General features: G+C 38.4%; 2 protein-coding genes and 1 long non-coding RNA gene across 3 annotated transcripts in view; 2 read left to right on the top strand and 1 right to left on the bottom strand.

Moving 5' to 3' along the window:
- LOC147852774 (uncharacterized) overlaps window positions 1-21,152 on the bottom strand; it is a 142,283-nt gene that overhangs the window by 24,079 nt on the left and 97,052 nt on the right. The gene's annotated exons all lie outside the window — the stretch shown is intronic.
- The window catches only part of LOC147852776 (uncharacterized), an 87,348-nt gene that overhangs the window by 15,210 nt on the left and 50,986 nt on the right, over window positions 1-21,152 (top strand). The window lies entirely within an intron of this gene.
- On the top strand, window positions 16,034-18,961 carry LOC147852779 (uncharacterized). The gene is made up of 2 exons (XM_087333259.1): window positions 16,034-16,560; window positions 17,395-18,961. The coding sequence occupies exons 1-2, from the start codon at window positions 16,118-16,120 to the stop codon at window positions 18,959-18,961; spliced, it is 2,010 nt and encodes a 669-aa protein (XP_087189385.1). The 5' UTR covers window positions 16,034-16,117.

Here is a 21,152-nt window from a genome sequence, read left to right as displayed (position 1 = left end):
GTTTTTGTTTCTTTCTCCGTGTGGTTCCTATTTTCTGCTTCATTGATCAGCGATTACTCGGTTGTGGCCGAGCGGTGAAGGTGAATATAAGCGTCTATTCCTTACAGAGCATGATTTCTTCCTCACTTGCCGCGAGTGCCGTTGTTCCTTTCCGGTCCTGCCCTCGCCGATCCGAACCTCTCCGGTCCGTGGCTCCCCGGTATGCGCCGTTTCTCTCTGGTGACTTCTTCGAATCGGTGTCGTCGGCTCCGTTGTCTTTTCGGTAATGCCGACAATTCTTTCGGAAGTGCCCCGGCTTCCCACAGTGGAAGCATGTGGGTCTTCCTCTTGACTGCGACCGGGTCCCCGACTTCTCCCGTCTTTGCGGACTCCGGTTCCATTGTCTTCCCCGATCCGATTCGGTAAACAACATCTTCGGGTCGGAGGTCGGTTCCTTATCTCTCCGACGCGCTTCTTCATTCAAAATACTTGTCTTTACCGTTTGTAAGGACAAGTTATCTTCGGTGCAGGAGGTGCTGAGAGTCACCACCAAGTTCTCCCAGCTTTCTGGCAATGTACACATCAGGATGATGGCTTGCATTGCATCCTCCAACGGGAACTTGATCGCCGCAAGCTGATTCACGAATCCCATGAACGTGCTTACGTGTTCGACCATACTCTCGCCGTCCCGGTACTTGAGGTTCACTATCTTCCTCATCAGGGAGGTCCGGTTCAACGCATTCTTCCTCTCGTAGAGGCCCGACAGCTTCTTCCACATCTCATATGCGTTGGTGTCATTCGCCACATGTTGTAGGACGCTTACATCGACATATTGTCGGATCGTCGCTACGGCTTTCCGGTTCAGGAGCTTCCACTCCGACTCAAGTACCCCTTTCGGTATTTCCGACCTGTCAATCGGTTCGTACAGGTCCCGAACAATCAGAAGATCCTCCATCTTGATCTTCCAGTCGGCGTAATTCTGTGCATTCAGCACCATCATCATCGGCTGCCCGCTGCCGCCGCCTTCCATTTTCTGCAACAGTCGCTCTGATACCAGTTTGTAAGGAATAGACGCTTATATTCACCTTCACCGCTCGGCCACAACCGAGTAATCGCTGATCAATGAAGCAGAAAATAGGAACCACACGGAGAAAGAAACAAAAACACGAGCACACAGGGATTTAACGTGGAAAACCCTAGATGGGAAAAACCACGGGAGTACAAGACTCCAAACAGCACTATACAAGAGAAGTATACAGTGGCGAGCTCCAAGGCGACGACCTTGAGCTCGCTGTCCTCGCCACAGGTGGCGGAAATACACAGAGGCGTCGTCCTCTTTCTCTCTCGCGCTCTATCTCTCTCTCTCTCTCTCTCTCTCTCACGGCTGCTCTCTCTCTTCACTCCTCTTGAGTGGAAAAACAGAAAAATGAGAAGCAACATAAAAAACTGTTTGCCCTAAGTCATATTTATACATATATGACTTTAGGGCTATTTACAACTATAGCCTCAGAGGGGCCCTAAGCAGACATATTCACGGATATGTCCCTGCATCCGGATCTCTTCTTCGGGTACATTCGTCATCCGACTCCGAAGTCGGGGTCTTCATCATCCGGTTCCGAAACCGAAACCGGGCTTGTCGACTTTGGTCTCCGACATCCGACCATCCCATCTGAAGGGACCGAAATCCCAACATAATGATGCGCCATGTACTCGTTGTATCCGAACCGCAAAACAGGATTCTTCTGGCGGGTAGATCGGCGTAATCTCACATTAGCCGATGTCGAGGCCTTCTCGGTCGACGCGGTCTTCATCTTTAAAGACCTGTCACCGGTTCCCTCGGATTCGGACTCGCGTCGGTCTGACTCGTTCCTTTCCGTGCCGGAATCCGACACCTTCTTCTTCCCTTTCTCTTTGCGTGTAAGCCGTCTCCTCGGCTTCCTACGCGGGGAATGCACGGCCGAGTCTCCACTACTTGTCGGCTCTTCATCGGACTAGTCATACTGACTCAGTCGTCCAATCAGTCCACTTAACCGGAGTGAAATCGGACTCTCTTGACGGGTCTCGATTTCGGGCTCACCTGGAGGCATCTCGGCCTCGTTGACCTCATTGATAGAGCTCGGATTGGAGTCGGGGTTCGTAGTCGGGGGCAGGTACCAGGATGCGGACTCGTCAAACACAACGTCGCGGCTGACACGCGCTTGTTTGGTGCGAGGGTTATAACACTTATAACCCTTCTGCTCGTCCGAGTAACCGACCAAGATGCATTTCTCGGCCTTTGCGTCCAGCTTCCTCCTTTTCTCCTTCGGTATATGCACATACGCAATGCTACCGAACACCCTCAAGTATCGCAAGTTCGGCTTCGTTCCGAAATATAGCTCGTGCGCCGACACTTTGTCTCCGATCCGGTTCTGGATGTATACCGCGGTCCTTACCGCCTCGGCCCAATAGAACTTGGGCAAGCTCTTCTCCTCCAGCATTTCCCGTGCCGCTTCCACAACTGACCGATTCTTTCTCTCGGCCACGCCGTTCTGTTCCGGCATGTATCTACAACTGAATTCGCGGCGAATTCCCATTTGTTGTAGGTAACCGTTGAATTGACCGGAAAAGTACTCTTTCCCACCATCCGACCGCAGACACTTGATCTTTTGTCCCGTTTCCGTTTCCACGAACCCTTTGAGGTCCCGGAAACAGTCAAAGACTTCGCTCTTCCTCTCAATGAGGTAGATCCACGTGTGCCGCGTGTGGTCGTCGATGAAGGAGACGAAATATCGGCTCCCGCCAAGACTAACGTTTTGTGTCGGCCCCCATACATCGGAGTGTATAAGGTCGAGCTTGTTCCGGCTCCGATTTCGCTCGTTGGGGAAAGGAAGTCGGTGTTGCTTCCCGAGCTGGTAGGCTTCACAAATTTGTGCCTTTCGGCCACTAAATTTGGGCAATCCGAACACTACCTATTTCGATTGCAGATGTTGAAGCCGCTGATAGTTGACGTGGCCTATCCGCTTGTGCCACAAGTCGATGTCCGACTCGGCTTTTTGTCCCTTCGCGAACATTGCGGTGTCACCGTCAGTGGAATTGAGGATGAACATCCTCCCATCTCTGCGCCCTTGCGCAATCACACGGCCTTCTTCCTCAATGAAGCATCCGAGGTGTGTAAACCGAACCTCCATCCCTTGGTCGACGAGCTGTCCGACCGAGACCAAGTTTTTCGTGATTGTCAGAACGTGCAACACGTTGTCGTGCCTTTCGGCTCCGGATCGTTTGCGTGAGTCGGGTGGGAACCACTGGGGTTTTGGACTAGGAAGAAGAGAGTTTTAAGGCTAATAAGAATATAAATATGTTGTAAGAAAGAGTTATAGCAAACTCGTGAATCCCACGAGTGTATTGTATTTGATTAATCAATATGAATATAAGAATATAAACTTCGGTTGAAAGAGAATGATATAGAATTCTCGTGAATCCCACGAGTATAGTTTATTAATTGGTGTTTTTTAGAAACATATCCAGTTTCCAAGTATTTCACACACAATTACATTGTGCTTCCCATCCTTATGTAGTGATGAGGAAGTCTTAGTAATCCATGCTTTTTTCTCTAACTATAGACCCCATGCTTTTCCTATAGATAGACTATATGCTTTATCTAAAGTGATCATGCTTTTTTCTAACTTGTGCGTTTTTTATCATGCACGCTAGATGTGTATGTGTAGCTTTTTCTTTTGTTATGCGTTTTTCTAATGTTTATCCTAGCGTGAATTTACCTTTCTATGTGGGACATCTATGCTTTAACACTAATGAAATGCTAGTGTAATGGTAAGACATTACATTATTAACATGGAGGTGCAAGGTTCGAATCTTGCCCTATGCATGTTCCATTTATTTTGCTATTTTCTTCTATTTCTTCATTTTTTATTGAATCTAATACTATATACGTTTTTCACGTAGTGTACAAAATACACTACGACAACGTTCATGAGTTTCCCTTTCTGCCCGACATGGCTAAGGGGAACTTCTCCGACATTCGCGATCGGATGCGGAGTGTCGTCTCCTGTTGCGACTACTCCAGGTTGTATCGGTTTTTCAAGGTACGAGAACCACTCTTTATGGCTCGTCATGTGGTTTGACGCACCGGAATCTAGTACCACACCTCGTCCGATCTCGGGGTGCTCTGTTTCATTGAGTTTGCTTCGTGTCTCGACACGAAGGCAGACCCTTCTCCGGCTCTCCCGGAGTCTTCGGCGTAGTGCGATCGCTGCCGATTTCCCTTGTCGGTATGTCCGGAGCCGTTTCTCTCCAAATCGGCGCGCTTCTTCCAGCACTCACTTTCCCTGTGGCCTTTCTTGCCACAGTACCAGCACTCCGCGATGGCCTTCCCTTACCGGTTCTCATCGCTTTGACTCCCCCTGTTTCCGGAGGGTCCGAAGTTGTTGTCGGCATCAGTTTGGTGCCTTCTTCCTTGATATCGTTAGCCGCCTCCATTGTGCGCCGACTCGCCTCGTCCTCCACGTCCACGAGGCCTATCTCCCTCTGTGCATAGCATTCTGTTGTCGGTGTGCGTGCTTGTAGACGCACCCGCGTGGTTCTCCTCTACCAGGAGCATTGACTGTAAGTCAAAAAAGGACGGCGTATTCTCCCGGGTACACACAGCCGTTCGGAACACTCCGAACTTCGACGCCAAACCTCCGAGACAGATCTGGACCATCTCGCTCTCCTCTATGTTCACCTCTATGGAGGCGAGGGAGTCGCAGATATCCTTGATCTTCGAGGTATAGTCCGCCACCGACAAGTCGCGTTGTCGTAGGTTGCTCAACTCCTGCCAGAGCTGAAGCTTCCTGGCTGTGGTGCTCGCGGCGAAAATCTTCTTCAGATTTTCCCACGCACCCTTCGGCGTCTTTGCATCCCGGACATAGCTCAATAGTTGTTCGCCCACACACGACGCGAAGCAGTATAATACCCTGCTCGCCGATTGCTCCCACAACGGGAAGTCTCTGTGTGTCGATTCGGGTGCTGCGTCATTAGCTCCTTCGACATAACTCCAGTAGTCGTGCCCAAGCAGGTACTGGTGCATCTTGTAGGACCAAGACGCGTAGTTGGTTCTATCGAGCTTCTCTTTTGGAAGCGAGCTCGCCATGCCTCTATCCATCGTTCTTCTTGTTCTTGTTCTTCTTCGTCAAGCTGTGTCGGCTGCAGAGAGGTTCTCAACCCTCGCGCTCTGATACCATGCAAAAAGTAGCGTGCGGAAGCAAGTATAAAGACAGAACAGAAGGGAGCACACTCAGGTTTAATGGAGAGCTTGAGCTTACACAGTATACACGGAAGAGACAGAGAGAATGAGAGAGAACTATATTCAACAATAATACTCGATCTGTACATAAGACGTGCTCAGTGAACACTTTTATACAAGTCCTAGAAGGACTGACCGAAGTACTGACAGTACTTCAATGCTCATTGAGAGCTCCTACACTAACTCCCAAATATATTCCTCACGGAATATCTTTCCTAACGGCCTCCTGGTTTCCGCACTCGGCCTAACCGATCGGTCCCAACCGATCCGGTCCACGACTTCTTCAGCGGATCCGGCCGATGTTGAGCTTGTCTCTCAACACATCTCAAATAGTCTACTACTCTTAACCTGTTAGGATGGCACTCAAATCAAATAGTACATCAGTTTAAATAGATGACAATAATATGATAATATAGGAGCGGAGAAATAAATGACACAAGTATTTACGTGGTTCAGCCAAATTAGCCTACGTCCACAGACAAGAGAGAGATTCCTCTATAAGAAAATATAACAGAGATTTTACAACAATTAGAGAAAATATTCTCAAATTAAACCCAACACCCAAGAGAATAATCTCACAATTCTCTCACAAGAATTTTCTCCTACTAGTGTTTCCCAAACTTTCTAATTCTCTCACATCTCACAAGCCTACAACTCTTGGTGGTCTTCTATTTTTTGATGCCCCTTCAAACAACTAAGGCTGCCTTTTTATAGCCTTCACTTCACCGACTTTTTATAGTAATGATGCACGTGGCCTTCATATAATCACCAAGAGTGATGATTTTGCAATTAGTCATCATGTTTTGTGTAGATCATGCAAATGAGAGACGTGGCTTTCCATAAACCACACCAATTAATTCAAGTCATTTTAACAAATCTCCACCTTCACTTGAATTTCATAGTAGTCTCGCTCCACCTTCGCTGGATAACTCAATTATCGGTTACACCAATCAAATTCAAGCAATGCTTGAACTTGATTCTTGGAAGAGGCTTCGTCAACATATCTGCGGGATTCTCAAGAGTTGAAATCTTTTTCACTGAGATATCACCCCGCGAAATAACATCACGAACAAAGTGATACTTGATATCGATGTGGTTATTTCTTTCATGGAACATCTAATCTTTAGTCAAATGAATGGCACTTTGACTATCACATAAAATGTCGATCTTGTCCGAACAAGAACCAAGCTCCCCAAACAAGCCTCTTAACTAGATCCCTTCTTTAATCACCTCTGTCACTGCAATGTACTCTGCCTTTGTCATTGATAATGCAACCACGGGTTGCAACGAAGCTTTCCAACTAACTGCACTTCCACCTAGAGTGAATACATACCCTGTCAATGATCTTCTTTTATCAAGATCGCCAGCGTAGTCAGAGTCAAGATAGCGAACTAGAGAACTGCTACTCCTGCCAAACTCCAGACAAGCGTCTAAAGTCCCACGCAAATATCTTAAAATCCATTTCACTGCATTCTAGTGTGATTTTCCAAGACAAGTCATATATCTGCTAACCACACTCACAGCATGTGAAATATCTGGACACGTACAAACCATAGCATACATCATGCTACTAACTGCACTAGAGTAGGGAACTCTTGCCATGTATCTCTTTTCATTATGTGACTTTGGTGATAAAGAAGTTGATAACTTAAAATGTGCTGCAAACGGAGTCGATACTAGTTTAGCATTTTTCATACCAAACCTCTCCAACACTTTCTCAATATAACTCTTATGGGTTAAATACATCTTTCCACCATGACGATCTCTTTTAATTTCCATGCCAAGGATCTTTTTTGTTGCACCAAGATCCTTCGTCTCAAACACTCTATTCAACTGCTTCTTTAATTCTTCAATATCCGACATATTTTTAGCTACAATCAACATGTCATCAACATAAAGAAGCAAATAGATAAATGAACCATTATGAGTCTTCCTGAAATAAACACAGTTGTCATAACTGCTTCTTGAGTATCCGTTGCCAACCATAAAGGAATCAAATCGCTTGTACCATTGTCTTGAAGACTGTTTTAAACCGTAAAACGATTTCCTCAACAGGCAAACATGATCTTCTTTTCCTTCAACAACAAACCCTTTTGGTTGTTGCATGTAAATATCTTCGTCAAGTTCACCATGCAAAAATGCGGTTTTTACATCAAGTTGTTCTAACTCCAAATCATGCATAGCAACTAATGCAAGCCCCGGGGACTCCACTATACATAAGAAGGTTGTATCACGTGCGTTCATGACATCATTTATAAACCCCTTATACGTATGGTTTTTACTATTTTAGTAACCCTTGTGTAGAAAAAAGATTAATAAAAATACCCCTTATTACCAATATATTTTTTGATAACCACCCAGTTTAAATACCCTTACATATAAAATATACATGCACACATAGGTTGCAATCCTAGAAGGGATCAATGACCATCTTTACAATTGATGACTCGCAAAATTATGAATCGACATTAAACATCATATGCAAATTCCTAGAAATGCTTCATCAAGTGCCACATTGATTGAAAACACAATGTGTAAAGTACAAAGTAATGTACACACAATTAGGAAACATTACCCAAAAACACTACAGGTATAACATATACAAGCCACATATAAGTTTTTGTTTTTAGTTTATTGAGACGTATGAAGAACATTGAGTGATAAAAAAGAATGTAATTTACAATAAAACAATCTTGAACTTAACACATACATCTCAAAGAGCACATATGGAACAATCCAAAATGCATATCAATAATGAAATTACTAACAAATTAACATTATGTTTGGTTTCATGGATATAGACTCATATAAAGCCATAATATTATTTTTTCTCAAACACATTAATCAAACAAATGGCAACCTACTTCATATTTCCATTTGAAATGTAAGATATCATCTATTCACATACTCTTACCCAAATCAAAATGAAATAAAATAAATCATTTTGTTATTGCAATATCTACTTAAAAAACTTATTGTAATAAAGGTTACCCTTATAAAGACTGAGTATATAAAAAGAAAACCCTAAGCAATTCATTTTAGGCTGTAAATTTCATGTCGTTTCCATCTTCAACATTGGACCTATATCATAAAATGTAACAACAAAAGCAAGAAATCTTAATATACATGGAAGTAAATATTATCTTAATATATATGGAAGTAAAAAAATCAAAAAATATATTTGGAATACCGTAGGTTTATATTTGGTTTCTACTCTTTTCTCCTTTTCTTGTTAAAATAAAAAGCATAAATATAAAGTTACTTTAATATATATTATATATGTACATGTATGCAAGTATATAATTCAAAATAGTTTATATATATAAATACCTGGATTTCATTTCCAAAAGAAAATCGTTGAAAACTTTACAATTGCTTTCATCTAACAGATAGTTATCACATTTTGCATTATATGTGAGGTTTGCTAATCCAATAATTGACTCAAAGTCAACCATTTTAATATCTGTCAAATCATATGCAAATAATCTACTCCCCTTAATCTTCCTATACCAACCAAGTTGTAATTGAACATCTTCAAGTCTATCCATCATGTCAATTCCTCTCTTATACTCCACAAATTTATTTCCAATCTTTCTTCGCATCCTTTGTACTCGTCCTAAGTACCAAACAACATTTTTATTTGATATTCCTTTTCTTTTCGGTCTTGTTGAATTAACATCTTCTTCAGTAAAGAATACAACACAATCTGAACCAATCCCAATTAGGTTCCCATTTCCATTTAGGAAATCATTTGCATTCTCACATGAGTAGAAGACCCCTTCTCTTACACGTGTGAGTCTATCCTTTGACAATGTTGGATTACTATTTAGATGACTCACAAGTGTCGATTTAAATATAATCTTATCATCCACTTGAACAAATGAAGAGACTTTAGAGTTCACATTATTGTCATCCAATATAGCATCCAATTCATGGGGAATTTCACTTATTGCAATCTCATCATCATTCTCCACACATTCATGCATTGTGAAGTTTTTATTGTGTTCAACACATTCTTCATCATCTTTCTCTCCATATATATAACTCAAGGATTGTTTTGTCTCAATCCCGGGATAATTCCACCATTGCCCATTGTGTTTAGGCTTCATATTTAACGACTCACATAAAATTTGGGCTTCTTTTAAACCTTCTTTAAGTGCAAAAACAAGTTGATCATCATTTAAGATATCAATGTAGTCTTTTAAATTTGCAAGAGGCTTGTCATGCATGAAATTGAGTTTAGACCATATTGATTCTTGCTTCTTATGAGCTCTTGGAAAAACCAATCCATTATCAATACACTCAAATTTGGCAAGCTTGTTTACATTTCCGCTACAATGCAAAACATCTGATATATCAAATGCATGCTCCATACCAATCATTCCCCCTATTTTACTAAAAAATATCTCAGCTCCATCAGACCCTGTGAGATGCAATGGACATTCTAGTTGTGGATAAAAGTCACGAAACATTTTTATAAGTAAAACTACAAAGTGACAAGATATTTGTACATCCAAAAATGTTTCTCGACTAATGAAATTACGTTTTAAGTTATAAATTGGATTATCTAGAATCCATAATCTCCATATTTGAAAGAAGAATGCAACTTTAGATGCAAGTACCACACGCTTGAATAAGCTCTCATGAGGGGATAGAAAAATATTAATATAGTCACCTAATATATGCAAGTATACATGTGTTCCCAAAGCGCCTCTTTCTCTTACTTTGACACCTTCTCCACCTTGGTATAACATCTTTAAACAATTTGTAACATTTCTACTTGCAATTCTTTGAGCTCCATCCCAATTTTGTCTATCTTCTCTCGTAATATCACATTCCCTTTAAAATTGTCCTCGGCTTGACTCAACAATGAACCCTCAACATTAGTGCATGATTCTTTTGAATAGACTCTTTGTTGTTTATCAATACTAGGCTTGATATAGACTTTATTTTCTTTTAAACGCCATTTCTCTTCTTGTTTCCTATTCAAAATATTATTTTTTGTGTACACAAAGGAAAATGGTTCGTAAAATATACCGTCCTCAATTATTTCCACCCAAATCTTTGCATATGTAAGAGTTCCTCTCACACTTACAATGCCCAAAGGTTTATCTTCATCATCCCTCTCGTGTTCAAACACTTCAATGATAGATTCTTCATCCATTATCTACACATAGAATGGCCCACCTATCACTTTTCATATAACCATACATCATATATATGTGTTTATGTGTGCATTGTGAATGTGGTATGCATGTGTGATGTGTGTGTATGTATGATCCATGCATCATATATGTTCATATGTGGTATGCATCTGTGTTGTGTGCTATGTTTGTGTGTGTATATGTATGTTCCATACATCATATATGTTTGTATGTGGTATGCATGTGTGTTGTGTGTTATGTTTTTGTGTGTGTATGTATGTTCCATACATCATATATGTTTGTATGTGGTATGCATGTGTGTTGTGTGTTATGTTTGTGTGTGTTGTGTGTTATGTTTGTTTGTGTGTATGTATGCATGTGTATATGTGTGTTATGTTTGTGTGGGTGTGTGTGTGTGTGTGTGTACAGATTGTGTTATGTTGTATATGTGTATGTATGTATGTGTTATATGTGTATATAGGTATGTGTGTATGTATGTACATATTGTATTTTATTTTATTTTATTGCATTTTGTGTGTGTGTGTGTGTGTGTGTGTGTGTGTATGTATGTACATATCGTGTTATGTGTTTATTTATATATGCATTATGTGTATATAGGTATTGTATGGATTGTATGCATCTATGTATAGGTATGTGTGTATTATGTACATATTGTATGTATGTATGTGTGCATTATATGTGTATATAGTATGGATTGTATGCATGTGTGTATAGGTATGTGTGTATTATGTACATATTGTATTGCATTTTATGTAATTGCATTTATTTTATGTATTTCATGTGTGTGTTGTGTGTTATGTTTGTGTGTGTGTATGTATGTTCCATACAACATATATATGTGTCCATATGTGTATGTATATTCTACACGTGTGTGTGTGTGTGTGTGTGTGTGTGTGTGTGTGTGTGTGTGTGTGTGTTTATGTATGTATGTGTGCACATATTGTATTGTATATATGTGTATGTATGTAAGTGTATATATGTGTATATAGGTATGTGTGTATGTATGTTCCATACAACATATATGTGTTTCATGTGTATTTCATGTGTGTATTGTGTGTTATGTTTTGTATTGTATGTATTTCATGTGTGTGTTGTGTGTTATGTTTGTGTGTGTATGCATGTTCCATACAACATATATATGTGTCCATATGTGTATGTATATTCTACACGTGTGTGTGTGTGTGTGTGTGTTTATGTATGTATGTGTGCACATATTGTATTGTATGTATGTGTTATATGTGTAAATGTGTATGTATGTAAGTTTATATATGTGTATATAGGTATGTGTGTATGTATGTTCCATACAACATATATGTGTGTACATGTGTGTATGTATATTCCATACAACATATATGTGTTTCATGTGTATTTCATGTGTGTGTTATGTTTTGTATTGTATGTATTTCATGTGTGTGTTGTGTGTTATGTTTGTGTGTGTGTATGTATGTTCCATACAACATATATATGTGTCCATATGTGTATGTATATTCTACACGTGCGTGCATGCGCGCGCGTGTGTGTGTGTGTGTTTATGTATGTATGTGTGCACATATTGTATTGTATGTATGTGTTATATGTGTATGTATGTAAGTGTATATAGGTATGTGTGTATGTATGTTCCATACAACATATATGTGTGTACATGTGTGTATGTATATTCTACACACATGTGTGTGTGTGTGTGTGTGTGTGTGTGTGTGTTTATGTATGTATGTATGTATGTGTGTACATATTGTATTGTATGTATGTGTTATATGTGTAAATGTGTATGTATGTGTATATAGGTATGTGTGTATATATGTACATATTGTATTGTAATGTATTAATTTCGTTTATTGTATGTATGGCCCGTGTGTGTGTGTGTGTTTGTGTGTGTGTGTGTGTGTGTTTATGTATGTATGTATGTATGTATGTATGTACGTGTGTGTGTGTGTGGCTAAGAATTTATGTGTTGGTTTATGTTTGTACTTATGTGTACTTGTAAAATATTTGTAGAGTAGTTGTGGCAGCCCCAACAGAGAATAATGGTGAGCAAAAGCGGCACGACAAGGCGAGCGGTGGCGGTGGCGGCGGTGGCAAAACGAGGACAAAAAGAAGGGGAGAAGAAGCAATCGTAGAAATGAGCAGAGAAGAGGAGGGAGCAAAGGAGGAGGCGGCAAATATCTAAATAAAAAAACATGAATGTTTGAATGTATGTTTAGTATGAATGTATGTTATGTATGTATGTGCACATAATGTATGCATGAATGAATGAATATATATATATATATATATGTAATGTATGCATAAAATATGTATGCTTCAATGAATAAACATGAATGAATGAATATATGAATGTACATATGTAATATGTAATGTATGTATATTTGTATGTGTGTGTGTGTGTGGATATTTGTTTGTAATATGTATGTATGTGTATGTACATGTAGCAATGTATAAAAGACTGTATGTATGTGTATGCATATATGCATATGCAAATGTACATGATTCAATGTGTATGGATGTGTGATTGTAATATGTGCATAATATCTATGTATATGTAGCAATGTATAAATGAATATATGTATGTCCATGTACGAATGTACATATGTGTATGCATATATCCATATGTAATGTGTGTGTATGTATAGAAGACTATATGTAGGTGTATATATATATATACACGTATGTGTGTATATATCTAATATATGTATGTATGTACGTATGTGTATGTACATGTAGCAATGTATAAAAGACTATATGTATGTCCATGTACGAATGTATATATGTGTATGCATATATGCATATGTCATGTATGTATGTATGTATGTATGTATGTGTATGTACATGTAGCAATGTATAAAAGACTATATGTATGTCCATGTACGAATGTATATATGTGTATGCATATATGCATATGTCATGTATGTATGTATGTATGTGTATGCATATATGCATATGCAAATGTACATGATTCAATGTGTATTGATGTGTGATTGTAATATATGAATAATATCTATGTAGATATCTGATGTATATATGTGTATGTATGTGTAGCAATGTATAAATGAAGATATGTATGTCCATATACGAATGTACATATGTGTATGCATATATCCATATCTAATGTATGTATGTACACATACATGTATGTATGTATGTATGTGTATGCATATATCCATATGACAATGTACATGATTCAATGTGTATGGATGTGTGATTGTAATATTTATGTATATGTAGACAATAGCAATATGTAAATGAATATAGGTATGTCCATGTATGAATGTACATATGTGTATGCATATATATGACAATGTACATGATTCAATGTATATGAATGTGATTGTAATATATGCATATGCAATGTATGTATGTACACGCATGAATGTACATGTATGCATGTACATATGTATATATATGTAATATGCAATGCATGTATGTTTGTATGTGTAATAGTGTACTATGCATACATGAGTGTGTTCATAATATTTATGTATGTGTAAGTATACATGTATGTATTGTAGTCTGTGATGAAATGTATGTATGTATGTGTATGTAACATATTTATGTGTATGCATGTATGTAATGTATGTATATATGTGTATGGATGTATGTTTGTAAAACTTTTAACATTGTAGGCATATGTACATATATATATGGTGATATGTGGAATATGTATGTACATATGTAATGTATGTATGTGTATGCATATATGTATATGTCAATATACATGATTTAATGAGTATGAATATGTTTGTAATATGTGCATATATATCTAATGTATGTGTGTGTGTGTATGTATGTGGTCATATATATGTAAATGTATGAATGTATGTACGTGTATATATGTAATGTATTTATGTATGTATATTTTTGGGATATTTTCATGTTTAGTACATATGTATATGGCTCGTATATGGATGTATGTTTGTAATATGTACGTAATATGCATCTATATATCCAATGTATGTGTACGTATACATATATCTAATGTGTGTGTGTGTGTGTGTGTGTGTGTGTGTATTGTGGTTTGTATGGTCTAGTATGATCCATACATATGGTGATATGTAGCATATGTATGTACGTAATATGCATCTATATATCCAATGTATGTGTAAGTATACATATATCTAATGTGTGTGTGTGTGTGTATGTAAGTATTGTAGTTTGTATGGTCTAGTATGATCCATACATATGGTGATATGTAGAATATGTATATATCTATGTATGTATATATGTAATTTATGCATGTGTAAATTTGTATATTGTGTAATAGGTATGGATTATGTGCTATGTAATATCTAATTTATTTGTGTAAGTATACATATACATATCTAATGTGTGTGTAAGTATACATATATCTAATGTGTGTGTGTGTAGTATGTATATATATAAGTATTGTGGTTTGTATGGTCCAGTATAATCTATACATATATACATAGATTGAGATATTCGCATTGGTGGGGCCTCCCCCACGAATACCAACGAATACGTATAAGAATATTTCTTCCAATATTCGTTAACTTTTTTTTTCCCCTTTTTTTCCCTAATTTTTTTTTTGAAAAAATGCATTCAACGAGTAGCGAATAGAGAAGAGCTCTGCAGGGAATAGCAATCAGAAATCAACAGGGAACAACATCAAACCTCGGCTCCTCGAAATTTAGGGTTCGACTCCATCCTTTCCTCCTCCTGTGTAAGACATACACTCAAGCAAAAGTCGGGCAAAACTCGGTAAGACTGTCTCTCTTCTACATTTCCTCATACTTTGTGATGTTTGATGTCCCAACCTCCTTTCATAAATTCATATAATCTTCTATTTAAATTCTTATGTCTCTTGGCTGCTCAAATTTGACTAGTATTTCTTGATGCTTGTGTGTGTGGTTTAGGATTTAGGGTTTATATTTGACATGCTTTTTCAAAGTTATATGGCAGATTTCGTTGTTTGGCCCAAATGTGGTCATTATATAGTTACCTCAAATTCGGATCAATCCCCGTTGCATATCTTGCTTTTGATAATTGTGTCTGGATAATGAATTTCTCCCCACCTATGCTTGGTAATGATGAGGAATCAGGATCATATGGAAATAACTCCATGGAATATGAAGATGTTAGGAGCTATGGTGATGAAAACATATTGAAAATAATTGCATGGATTATGAATATGCTATAGCCTATGGGTTTTTTTATCAATTGGGTCATTTAATATAGTGTATTTTGTTGCATAATTTAGTCATAGTATCCCGAGTAAATTGGTTGTGGAGGCATTCTATTTGAGACCTCTTTCTATATATTTCATAAAGAAAATTAGGGTTTGGGCAAAACTCGATAAGTCTCTCTTCTTAATTGTCCAATAATCCATGATTTATTCATGCAATGATCATAAGATTAGATTTTAATTAGAGGCATTGTAGGATCATCCAAACTTAATTAGATTTTAATTAGAGGCCGGATTAATGAAGATTTTGGATCAAAAAGTCTCTTAAAATTTTTCCCTAAAAATTAGGGTTTTGGCAAAGCTCATTAAGTCTCTCTTCTCATCTCAATGTTGTCCAATCTTCTGTGATTTATTCATGCTAGCATTGTAGGATTATGCAATCATAATAAATTTTAATTAGAGATAGGATTAATGAAGATTTTGGATAAGAAAGGTTTTAATTCATTTTTAGGTATCAAATTAATCTCTTTCAGGATCAGCTGAAGGTTAATTTACTAAATGGTGAAACAAAAGAGCTTCGAATGGAATCATGTGGCCGTTTTGAGAAAACATGATAAGGGTATGCCTGTTGTTCAATGCAATCATTGTCACCATGTATTTGTTGGTGGCCCCTTTCGAATCAGAGCTCGCTTGTTGGGCTTGAAAGGTTTAGGTGTTGACAAATGCCGTCAAATTGATGCTGTTATAAAAGTTGAAGTACAAAAAATGGTATCTGGTTGTGCAAATGTTGACATGAATGATGAGTCATCAATGGAATGCAATGCTGAAAATTGTAGCACAAATGTTGATATGAATATGGAATCAACATCTATCAATGAAATGTCTTCATCATCGTTTGGTAATGCATCAACAAGTAAAAAGATGAAAGTAGACAATGTTGAACCTTTGAAGATGTTATGGCAAAAGCAACTTGATAAAAATGCTGATGAAGCAATCAAGAGGTTTTTTTTGGTAGAGGATATACCGGTGTCGTGCCTTTCGACTCCGGATCGTTTGCGTGAGTCGGGTGGGAACCACTGAGGTTTTGGACTAGGAGAAAGAAGAATATGAGATGAGGCTAGTAATGAATAGATTATTAGAAAGAGAGATAGAAATTTCGTGAATCCCACGAGTGTATTGTATTCGATTAATCAATATTTAGATAAGAATATGTATTTAGATTGAAAGAAAGATATAAGAAACTTGTGAATCCCACAAGTATAGATTATATTATTTTCGTGAATCCCACGATTATATTAATCGGTTGGTGTTTTCGGAAATATATCCAATTTCCAAATATTTCACACACCTATTACATTGTGCTCCCCATCCTTATGTAGTGATGGGAGAGACTAAGCATAACTACATGCTTTTTCTAATATGTTCATGCACACTAAATGTGCATGTGATGCTTTTCTAATCCTTGCTTTTATTTGCTAAATATAGTGCTCATGCACGCTAGATGTGCATGAGTCACTTTTTTAGTTGCTTGCGTTTTTCTATAAAATATTCACGCACTCTAAAAATGCATGATTTACCTTTTAATAAAGGTAGGCGCAAATAAAGCACTTATAGTTATTAAATCTATTTGTAGAACACTAAAGATAAAGTAGCATAATGGTAAAGTTGAGGTTTGGCTACGTGGAGGTACAAGGTTCAAATCTTGCCCTATGCATGTGATAAGTATCTTGATATATTATTTTATTTATTTATATGTAATTAAATCGGTTATATTATTTTTACTTTTTCACGTAGTGTACGAAATACACTACGACACCGGATGTAAAAGTGGGAAGTACATATTTTCGTGAATTAATAAAAGCTGTGGCACTTGCTGGGCCATCTTATGAGCCACCATCTCCTTATCAATTGCGCAAAAGGCACTTGAATGAAGAGGTGAAATATGTTGAAAATGAGATTATGCAAATTAGAGAAAAATGGAAAACTATTGGATGCACTGTTGTGAGCGATGGTTGGTCAGATACCAAGAATAGACCAATAATTAATGTCATGGCTACTTCTGCGTATGGCACTGTGTTTCTGAAATCAGTTGACACTAGTGGAGAATATAAATCGGGAGAGTATATCTTTAAGATTTTAAAGGATGTTATTCTTGATATTGGCCCATCAAATGTTGTGCAAGTTTGTATGGACAATGCAACTAATTGTGTAGTAGCTGGGAGGATGATAGAGAAAGAGTGGCCCATGATCTTTTTTACCAGATGCACGTGTCATTGCATCGATTTGTTGTTTGAAGATATTGGAAAATGTGCTTGGGTTCATGATGTTTTGAAATTAGCTACAAAGGTAATCGTGTTTATTACACGAAAACAATATTCTTTGGCAATGTTTCGTAAGTTTAGCGAGAAAGAATTGTTAAAGCCTTCCACTACTAGATTTGCCTATAGTTTTATCATGTTGTCAAACTTATTGGATGATAGAGTCAAAGGTGGATTAAGAAGAATGGTGGTTAGTGAACAATGGTGTCAATGGAAAGGATCAAAAACACAACTAGGAGAAGAAATAGTTTCAATTATACTTGATGCTTCTTTTTGGGTAAATATAAAGAAGATCATAAAGATATGCAAGCCTATCCTAAAAGTTCTTAGATTGGCGGATAGAGAAGGTGCAACCATGGGTTTAATTTATGAATGTACTCATCGTATGATAGAAGAAATAAACCACATTGAAGATGTAGATCGTTTATTGCTTGATGAAATTCGGGGAATATGTATGCAAAGATGGACAATGCTACATTCACCATTGCATGCAACTGGCTTTATTTTGCATCCAATTTGGAGAGAAAAAATTCAAGATATTGATGAGAAGCTGAATACAAGTTGGATGGAAACTATTATGCGGTATACTAATGGTGATATACCTTTATGTGGTGTTTTATTAGATGAATTCTATGCTTATAAAACTCGACAAAAGAGTTCATTTCAAGTTCCTATGGCAAATGATCCAACTAGAATGCATGATGCAATTAAGTGGTGGGAAACATTTGGAGCAAGCACTCCAAACTTAAAAAGGCTTGCAATTCGTGTGCTTTCTCAAGGTTCATGTGCATCTTCTTGTGAAAGAAATTGGAGTACATTCTCATCGATACATACAAAAAAAAGAAATAGATTGACTCATGCTCATGTTGAGAAATTGGTTTACATACATACAAATCATTGTCTCATTAGAAGAATAAAGGAAAGGGGATTATGCCTAATTGAAGCAACATTAGATATGATCAACAAAGAAGAAGATGATGAGAGACTTTTGAGAATGCAAAATCAAGCTATTGATGAAAATGAAGCTCATAACGACATTAGGGATGAGCTTGAAGATACGGATGATGAATGTGATAGTGCATAGATTCTTAAATTTCGAAGCATTACTTAGAAGTTAGAAGTTAGAACCTAGAACTTAGAAATTAGAATATAACGGCTCATAATCGCTTTAATTAAAACTTTTCTTTCTTATGTTAGTGTGATTTTGAAGACCTTCCATTTTTCTATTAATTGGTGATTTTTCCTTCTTTTTTTTTTTTTTTTTTTAAGTGAATTGAATAATTTTTATTATGTAAATTTATTCTCCATAAACGAATGGTTTTATAATATTCTTGGAGCATTGATATTGTTGAAAAAACCAAATACACAGTATGGGAGGAGCAGGAGCAGAGCATGGCGAGAAGAGGAAATGGCGAGCAGGAGCAGCACGGTGAGGAACGCGCGCGCTGGCTACCTGTGTGCCGCTGTCCAAGATCTCGGCCGCTCGTCAGAGGCTGTTCGGCTACACAGAGTGCCTCGAATGAACCACATTGCTTGTGAGTTTACCTACCCCTACAGTGTCAGTTACGTCCTTATTAGGGAATAAGACTGAGTGTAGAGCACCAGAGGATAAGGGAGCCTAAGGGCAGCGGGATACAAGAAAACATGGTGGCAAGGGAGCCATCTGAGGGTGGTAAAGCAGACTCAATGTCATCGATTAAAGTACCAGCGGCAAGGGTGCCGCCCGTGCGGTGGGTGGAGTCGAGGTATGCACTACAAAGGATGGCTAATGGCCGCGAGAAGCAGCAAGTTGGGAATTTGGAACATAAGGAAACAAGTGACGCTTGGAAAGTCGTAGGGAATCATATTGATGGAGGTGCTGGTAGGATAGGTAAGGATTCGGTGAATCAGACAGATAAGAGGGGATGGATGAAAGAGATGATTAGGGCTCCTTCCAGCAGTATGGCTACAACCCTCTTTGCAGATGATGGCAATGAGGATTCACGAGTGTGGGGAGAATCGGAGGTTTGGAAAGTAGATGCACGGAAGCAAGAAGCTGGAGGAGATCAGGCCAACCTTGCATCATGGCAAATGGATGAAGAGGAAGTAGAAGAGGGGCCGCGGGGATTGCAAGGAGGATCGTCTCATGGGTTGCCTATGGTGGAGAGTGAGGCCACAAGGTACACGTTACAAGTGGAAAATCTTTTGAATGAATGTGGTCAGGCACAGAATGCACATAATACATGCACGAGAGGAGATGATGATAAGGATTTGAAAATGGTGGAGACTTCCGATGTATTGGATGTTTTTCTGTTCGAAGAAGAAAGTACAATCTTAAATGCTGAGATCAAAAGATTAAAGAAATGTTCGTTCATTTGTAAGCTATTTGGTGGTAGGCCCAATAGAGGTGTGGTCCGTGATATGCTACAAGTAGCTTTAATGGATAAGGTCCCACATATAAAGAGTGTGGATAATATGGGTCGAAATTTCTTTCACATTGAAGTGAACGAAGGGAGTGATGTATCGCAAATTATCAATATGAAATGTGTAGAACTCAAATACGGAAGAGCTCTGTTGTTGGAGTGGCATGCTAATTTCAATGTTATGGATGAGGCTAAGAAAATTGGTAATCCCATGGTGATATTTATGGTATTCCCTAATCTGCCTCGACACTTATATCCGTTGATGCAAAATATTGGGGAGAAGATTGGCACAATTTGTCCTTCCAAGGCATCCATGGTAGACAAAATCCGAGACTCCCCTAAGATTAGGGTGCTTGTGCAAAGTTTGTCCACACTTCCCTCCCTAATTAGAGTGCATGATGTGGAGGGAAGATTGATAGATGTGGATGTGGAATATGAGGGTTTACCTGGCCAATGTTTCTATTGTAAAAGAAAGGGCCACATTGCCAAGGAATTTCCAAGGAAGATTAATAGAAATGTAAGGGGGGAGAAGGATATTGGGTTGTTAGATAAGCAAGAACCGATAAGGGAGTCAAGATTGAGCAACCTCATTGGGGCTGAGAAGCCGAACAATAGTGCAAATGGCTGGACTCGTGTTTCGGGACGGAAAAATGGCTTGCAACGAGAAGTAAACACGAATACACCTCATGCAGATTTGAGAAATTGTTTTGAAGTGTTGCAAGAAGAGGAGGACCTAGCACAAGACTCAAAGAAAACTATTGTTGAAGAGGTGGTAGTATGTACACCCGAGGTCATGTTAAAAAGTGGAACACTTAGACAAGAATCTACCATGGGCTCCCCTTCCTCTATTGGTAAAAGTGGAAGTATGGGACT

Source organism: Azolla caroliniana, unplaced genomic scaffold, assembly GCF_043228905.1.
Source record: "Azolla caroliniana isolate FFs.n. ecotype wild unplaced genomic scaffold, voAzoCaro1.0.p SCAF_17, whole genome shotgun sequence".
Lineage (NCBI taxonomy): Eukaryota > Viridiplantae > Streptophyta > Polypodiopsida > Salviniales > Salviniaceae > Azolla > Azolla caroliniana.
This window is presented reverse-complemented; position numbering and strand designations above follow the sequence as displayed.